A 7569-nucleotide genomic window follows, 5' to 3' on the forward strand; every position below is an offset into this window, starting at 1 on the left:
ATTGTACTCAGTGTGCTGACCGTGGGCGTTGTGTTTAATCCGAGAAGCTATCGGGCGGTGCGATCACTACACCGCAGCCTACAGGTTGGTGTGCTAGCGTACGGGCAGGTGTGTGAGCTGTTGCGCGAAAGGCAGGCAAAGTGTGGCGATGGCAGCAAGCGTCCCACGTGCTCACTGTTCGGTGGCAGAGCGGCCGTCGTGTACGATAGTGAGACGACCGTTCGATTGCGTACGGAGCAGGCCCACAGACTCGCTGCACGGGGCGTGCTGATACTGCCGAACTATGACGACACGGAAAACAGGTGCGGAGCGGGTCCGTTCCCACTGTTTCGAAGCTTAATGGAGGGTGTGAAGGAATGGACAGCATCGGAGAGCAGCGTGCTTGTTTGTGATGGAAAGCAACGGTACGGGGATGCTGCCGATCGACTCGTATACTACACATTCTACAATGGAAGGTAAAGGCGAAGGATTGGTCGAACAGAAAGATGGAAGTAATTAACGTTTATCGTGTCAGGTTTCAGCAGCATCGTTGCGCGGCAGGAACTCATTTTAATCAGCAGCTACAAGCTTGCGTAAGCACTCGAGAAGTAGCTCGTACCGAGCCGAAAGATACGGAATGTGACGCAGCACCACTGAGCGAATATTCATCGACACCAGCTTATCCTCCCAGCACCGGTTCCTCGACGACGACAACGACGACGACGTTGAGTGCTGTAGTGAAGGAAACGATTGCACCAAACACCACATCCCCAACCCAACGCTCAGTAATGCAAAGCCTCGAAAGTGCCTTGACGTACCTGGATGGCATCATTTACCGCGCGTTGGGCATGGTGGAACGGTTAGAGAATTTGGAACAATCGCACCAGGAACGGACACAGACGGAGGCGGACTATGTAATTCCATCGACAGTGGCATCGGTAGCCGAACAGGACCACTACGCGGCCGAGGGGAGCAGCTTGGTGGAGGAAACAGTGACAACAACTGCTGCCGAAAGTAGTACACTACTCGAGGGTTTGCTCATTCCAGCCGGTTTGCCATACTTTCGGTGATAAACAATAAAACTGTACCACAACTACCACGTGTACCACGTGTATCGAGTTGAACGAACAAAACCGCCCTTCACTTGTTTTAAGTACACGACGGAAAGCAAACAAAAACAAGAAATGGCGAATTTCTCGATGACTCAGGTCGTATCCTCAGCAACCATTGCGCGGCACACAGTGTGCCATGAGTGTGTGGTAGTGCTAGGTAGTAACAACCATCATTATCTGCCTGCTGTTAGTGTCCAAAAACGGTTTCGGAAAGCGCTCATCGTACCCGGCCGGTCGGCAGCACCATATCGGTCGCACCATAAAGTTGTCGTTTGTTCGCGTGTGTGTGTGTGTGTGTGTTTGGCAAAAACGACCGGTGGCAGGTTTAACAATGTTTGACTGTTTTTGCTCACAGCCACCGGTAGCGGGCGATACCGGCGAGCCGAACGTGCCATTTGAAACTTTTCCCAATCACCACCAGCGGCCGTCGGTGGTGGCGACCGAGTTTGCGGCCGAACTAGTGCACCAGCTGGTCGGCGGTGTGCGGGGGGGCGTCCGGGGGTACGGACCGTACCTGGCCCGGTACGCTCTCCTCATCAACGCCATCGAAACGGTACGTTTCCACTGTTATTGATGACAACGTGTGACATGGGGACGTGGGTTGTGGTTAAAGCCATCGGGGGCAACGAAAAGAAACAAAAAAGCAAACCCCTTAACCTCAACAACCGGCGGTGTTTGTAATATCATTCACGTTTTGCTACGCTGCCATGTTGGTTTTTTTTTCTGATCTCGTTCTCCCCATGGTTTGGGGTTGGTTGCAGGTGTTGTCAATGTATGCACTGCTGACGCAAGCCGGCTGGGACCATCGGCTCCAGTGGCGCCCGCTCTGCTACATTCCGAAGTATTTGCGCATCAATATCGCGCTGGTCGTGTCGCTGCTGACCGTCTACTCGAATCTGGCCGCCATCGTCGGTTTGCTAAAGGTGAGTGTGGCTCTGCGTGTGTGTGTGTGGCTGTATGTGTCTCTCTTGATGAACAAATGGAGTTCCGGTAGGTGTATGCTTAGCTAACGCTAACGGATGCTGCTGACTCGACGACCTATTTAAGTGCATACTCTGCCCCGTGTGACCGACATTTCTTCCTCCAATTCCCGTACCCAAAAGCATCAGCCGTACCTGCTACTGCCCTACATCTGCCTTCGGCTGGGCACGTTTGTGCTGGAGCTGTGCTACTTGGTGGATAAAACGCGACCCGCCACGAGCCCCCTGCCTGCCTGGAAGCTTGACCCAAAGGTTTGCCCACTCGAACGGTGGCGGTCGTGGTCGCCGCTGATGGTCGTCCTAGTTGGCTGCAATCTATCGGCAGTGATCGCTGTGTATATGACCGACGATGGCCTGAAGGTTGGTGCTGCGTGACTATGGTGTCCGGTGTGCGGTGTGAGATTGAAATCGTACCGAAGTGGCGCCCTTGTCGTGATTCAGAAACGTTCGCACGATGGTGAAGATTGGTGGTTCTCATTTTTAACCACAGCGCAACCAGTGCAATTCGGAACTCCTGTCAACCACGCAAGGTGTAACAAAATCCGTGGTCAGTACGTTTTCCCGAATTGGTCGTTTTTTTGTTTGCTTCAACCCTGAAGATTAGTGAATGGTGGTTTGCAGTGTTTGCACACACACCACTACCGGGGCTAATGGATTCACGCGAGATGGCGCTGCAGTAGGCAAAAGGGGGAATTATTTCCCTTTTAGCAGCAAAAGGGTATGGCAATAAACAACGCGCTGTTGGAGACATTTTCGTCACACACTGTAGCTTAGCTTGGGTGTTTGTTTAATTGTTTATGGTGGAGGGCAGAGGGAGCCATAAGCAATAGGTGGTGTTGTTGTTTTTGTCGTTCCGCGGCGGAAGACTAAACAGGGCTGCCCTGTTGGTAGCGTAACGGTTTAGCAGCGTGTCGGCATTTCTTCAGCACTGATAGCTTCATTTGCAGCGTATAAACACAACGCGATGTAACAACAACACAGCCTACTACTACTACACTTTACTATTACACTCACACACAGACATGCCAAAATGCTGCCGGTTCTCCGCACGAGAGAGGGTGTGGGCTTTACTCGCGCGAGCTTTTGTTATGATTTTACTCACAACAGCAAAACATACTTTAACGCAAGGCAGCCATACATACAACTCCGGCTGGGTTGCGGAATGTAAGCAAAACGTGGTTATGTCAACAGTCACGTGCTCTCCTGCTGCCAATGATGTATCGTGGGACTAGTACTACCACTACTGGTGGGTTTCAATTGTTTGTGTATTTTGTAGCGAAGGAGACGGACGGGGGGACTGGGAACACGCAGATTGATTTGTTGACCATTTTGTGGGCATCAGTTACAGAGTCCGGTCATTGGTGGCGTTCCGAGTGAATAAATACACAGCTTCAGCTGCCATGACGTCGTGAAGCCTTCAAACTGTGTGCCTTGGGTAGGGGAATTGTAATGTTTCTCGTCATCTTCCAGAAGTCTATTACTTCAGCGGGTCGTACGGTACAAAGGCGAAATGAGGGAAATTTATTTGCCTCGCAAACTCGTCCAAGAAAACCTATAACGCTCAACCATCCGGTAAATGCGACCGAGAGTGGAACTTTTCTCGGTTGTTGTGAAAGGCGAAAACTTGCAACAGGACGCAGCGGGCACCGTTCGCTTCCGAATCATGGTAAAGTTGCCGTTGTGGTGAAAATTGAAATCCAATCTCCAGCAACACGAACACCCAGCACTGGGTGTTTGTCGGGGTCTTTGCCAGGAGTTTCCCCCTCTTACAGGAGAACGGGTGCACTGTCGTTAATGCCAACCATGGGATACTGTTTATGTTGGTTTGCTTGATGCATACGTGTTACCCTGTCCGTCTCCCGTGGTCCCGTGCTGCTGCATCGGGGTTGGCCGGGAAAAAGATTAGCTCGGCTAGAGGAAATTGTGCACACGCTTCAGTTCGGTCGGTTGTGTTCGGGCTAGCAAAGGCCGATGTAACCTTTCAACTCTTGGCCCTCTTCCATCTTGAGGCATGAGTAGCTGTCAAACCGTGGTACGGCGAGAAAGGCTCAACCACTCGTCTTCCGTAAGCAAACAATTTGATGCCCTCAGCGCCCCTGACACCTGACTCCCAACCCTCGACCCCCCGACCACGGCGCAAATGTGTGATGACAAAGTTTGTTCTGTTTTAAAACAACACTCCTGCCACACCGTTATACTCGGCGAGATCTTGTTTTGCACGTTGTGGTTTTCTTTCAACGGAGAGCACACTCCACACAGGCTGTTTTCTCCAGGGAAGAGTGAATTTTCCTGTATTTCATTTGATTTCTTGCGAGGGGAGTTGTAGGGGGGGGGGAGGATTCCGGACGACTTCTTAATGATGAAAGGGCCACTGTGCCACTCTGCGCGACAGTTGGAGCGGTGGCGTAGGTAGCCTAGTGGCGCTGCTCGGTGTCGACTCTGTGGTAAGTGGTCGCGGAAAATGGGAAAGTGTGGTCGGTACACGGCACAAGACGAAATGGTACATCGTTTGGCAGGTGTAGTGCTGTCGCTTTATTCCTCGCGGGCGGGTTTATTGTTTGTTTGTGTGTAGTGTTTAGTTCAAAGTTAAATAAAAAACAAACTCCCATTTTGAAGAGCATTACATGCATGGCTGTTTCTTGCGGCTTTGAGACAGGTACGGCACGAACTTATTGTTATTGCTGAAGTGTTATTGCTGAAGCGTTAAGCCAACACAAATGAGTTCTGTTTGATGTTGCGTCACCAACGCTTGACGTCGATGAAAGAATGTGTGTGTGTATGTGTGTGTGTGTGTGTGTGTGTGTGTGTGTGTGTGTGTGTGTGTGTGTGTGTGTGTGCTTGCCATTGCTTTCGGGCCGATGACTTTCCGACCACTTGAGTCGAGCATGAGCTTTCCAAAAAAACCAAAACAAAACGACCAAAAATTATTCATTCGCAACACTTCGCAGCACTCTCAAAAATGGCACAGGGGAGTGCGTGTGTGTGTTTGATATGCAAACCGTCTGCATTCATTTATTATCGTTGATAAATGAAAATGCGGCCAGTGTGGCCAGCTGCAGCAATCATTTATTACCGACATCAGACTGGGATGTTTTTCCTCGCTCAAAAGTGGCGTACAAACACACACAAAAAGGGGTTTGGAACTGACTGCCTGCTTTCAATTTGTTCAATTCCAAGTGTTGCAGTGCATCTCGACTTTTTGACGTTTTTGCCGGGTTTCTCGTTCCGCTGTTCGTGATTGAAATCAGCGCAATAATGTTTATGCTTTCGGTTGAAATTATAATATAAATTGGCATCGCCTGTTGACTGTGAAGAAGTGCGGACATTCGACAGGATTAATGGGAGTGGGGGAGTGCTGGAGTGGAAAGTTACGATAATGTTATCTTCCAACAGTTGTGCGTTGTTGTTGACGCGCGTGTTGTGCCCTTTGCATAATGAATGTGATGCATTGTTGATTTAAAATTACAGCAATCGTTTTCATCCATCCTTTTTGAGTTGTTGTGATCATTGTTGGTAGATCCCATAGCTGCAACAAAGCCATTGTGTTCGGTGTGTAACTACCGTTGGCATCTGTTTGCCCAAACACTGGGCAGCGTGCGCCCCGTTGCAAATCCCCAAGATTATATTTGAAAAGCTAAAAGGCTCGCCTTTATCTCGTGCTGGACGTGCAATAAAAAGGTGTGCACAGTCTCACCGCAACCATTGAATGGTTCCCCCGTACTGGATGACCCGTACTGTGCGCTTGTAAATGGAGATGAAATTATTCACAAACATTTGCCATTTGGAGCTGAAGGGAGCAGATGGGTGTCAGAGTGTTCTTTGCTTCTATTAAAAGGAGCACAACGACAAAAGGATCCCCAGCTATCTCTATCCCAAGCCTTGTGTCCATTTTCTTGGTTCTCTGGCTGGGCAATGTGGCAAGATCTCTCCCGGGACGACCTAATCCTTTTGATAGCATTGCACCAGAGACAGAGACAGAGGGTGCAATTCTATCGCTCGGCTGCAGGACGCGATTATTCTCGTGGCAACGATGGGCAAGACACAGCCTTGGACACATTGTGCCGGCTCGGTGGGGTTTGAATACTTTTACCAGCCACTGTTCTGGTACGGACGAAGAACTCGCTCGGCACACTGGTCAGCTATCAGTTTGACAACTCGCAGGGCGTACCAAAATTGGATGATTCTAAGCGCTTGGGCTAACGGACGGCACACTACTACCGTCAGATTGCAGCGTGCACGTTATACCCGTGTGCACATATTTAAATAACACCAGCCCAGCACAGCTTGTCCTTCAGTCGGTTCGGTTCGGTCCGCCAGACGAGTGTGGGTGTGGGTAGGTGGCGTTGTGGCTTCTTTGTTCGCCGGGCAAGCAGAGCAGCAACCCTCGGCAGCACTGGGTCGGCAGCGCTCGGGCAAACAATCACCGTCCAAAAACCCAATGTAGCTGCGTAATTCAATTCGGAAACTAGCCAGGTTCGGTTTGCGGTCCGGTAGACATACCCTCGGTACCGTACCAAATCTTCTAGTACACCACCGTTTGCATCTCCCGTTGGGCCTCTCTCCATGCGGTGGGATGTTTTATCGTTTGCAACAGGCAATAACATACCCACATGGTAGAACAGAGCACTACTTGTACGCCGGTGGCAAACGCGCTGAAACGCTGAACACGGAAGGCGCTGAACATTTTCGTACCAGGGCGTGTACCCCTACCAAAAACACGGGCATTATTCGTCGTTTGTCGTTATTAGTATGCAGCAGCTACATTTGTTAAATTACGACCTCCTTATCGGCTTAGCTGGTGAAAGCTGCTGGTCCGGTCCGGGTCAGCGTTAGTTACCGCCAACGTGCTAATGGGGATTTGTGCTAGCTGGGTGGGACGGTGGCGTGATGTGCTGTAGCTTTTGAATTTTGTCGATGCACACAGTTGAGTTTGGCATTTGGGTCGGTAGGCCCAGACGATTCAGTTGGTAGAGTGAAGAATGTTTTGAAAATGCAAGCAGCGAAGCTCAGAGTCAGTTTTAGATTTACTTGCGAGTTAGTTTAATCCAATCAATAATGTAAAAATGTGAAATGTCTAGTCTCTAAGTGCGTATATGTATATGCTGTTATACGCCAAATCACTGCTGCTTTGAAAATGATTCGTTCATCAGTAGCAGAGTCAGTTGCTGCTGAGTAATAGGTGATGTATGGGTTCCTGATACGAGACAGGAACGCGGTTTGTTCCTTGAATGAGACAGATCCGATACAGATCTTCATGTAGACTAAGTTCGGTATCAGTTCTAAGACTGGTATGGGTTTGGGAACAGTTCCATGAATGGGTCCAATACCAGTTCCTGGACCGGCATATGCTTGGCATCAGTATCAAGAACAGTTTGGCGCCTAGAATTAGTTCCAGAATTGATAAAGGTATAGATTCGGTATTAGTTTTAAGATTGAGATGAGGTATGGAGCAGTTCCTAGATTCGGTATGGAAACAGAATAATTTTCGGGACTGGTAT

General features: G+C 49.7%; 1 protein-coding gene across 1 annotated transcript; it reads left to right on the forward strand.

The window, feature by feature from the left end:
- Positions 1–1140: 1140 nt before the first annotated feature.
- Positions 1141–4913, forward strand: LOC120957672 (uncharacterized). Its single transcript, XM_040379990.2, has 3 exons — positions 1141–1644; positions 1853–2014; positions 2195–4913. Exons 1-3 carry the CDS (start codon positions 1423–1425, stop codon positions 2444–2446), a joined length of 636 nt encoding a protein of 211 aa, XP_040235924.2. The 5' UTR covers positions 1141–1422; the 3' UTR covers positions 2447–4913.
- The last annotated feature ends 2656 nt before the right edge of the window (positions 4914–7569 follow it).

This window comes from Anopheles coluzzii, chromosome 3 (assembly GCF_943734685.1).
Source record: "Anopheles coluzzii chromosome 3, AcolN3, whole genome shotgun sequence".
NCBI lineage: Eukaryota > Metazoa > Arthropoda > Insecta > Diptera > Culicidae > Anopheles > Anopheles coluzzii.

Coding starts and splice junctions, on each gene's coding strand:
- LOC120957672 (XM_040379990.2), top strand. CDS start 1,423: ATGTTTGACTGTTTTTGCTCACAGCCACCGGTAGCGGGCGATACCGGC. Junction 1,645..1,852: donor TCATCAACGCCATCGAAACG/GTACGTTTCCAC, acceptor GGTTGGTTGCAG/GTGTTGTCAATGTATGCACT. Junction 2,015..2,194: donor CCATCGTCGGTTTGCTAAAG/GTGAGTGTGGCT, acceptor CGTACCCAAAAG/CATCAGCCGTACCTGCTACT.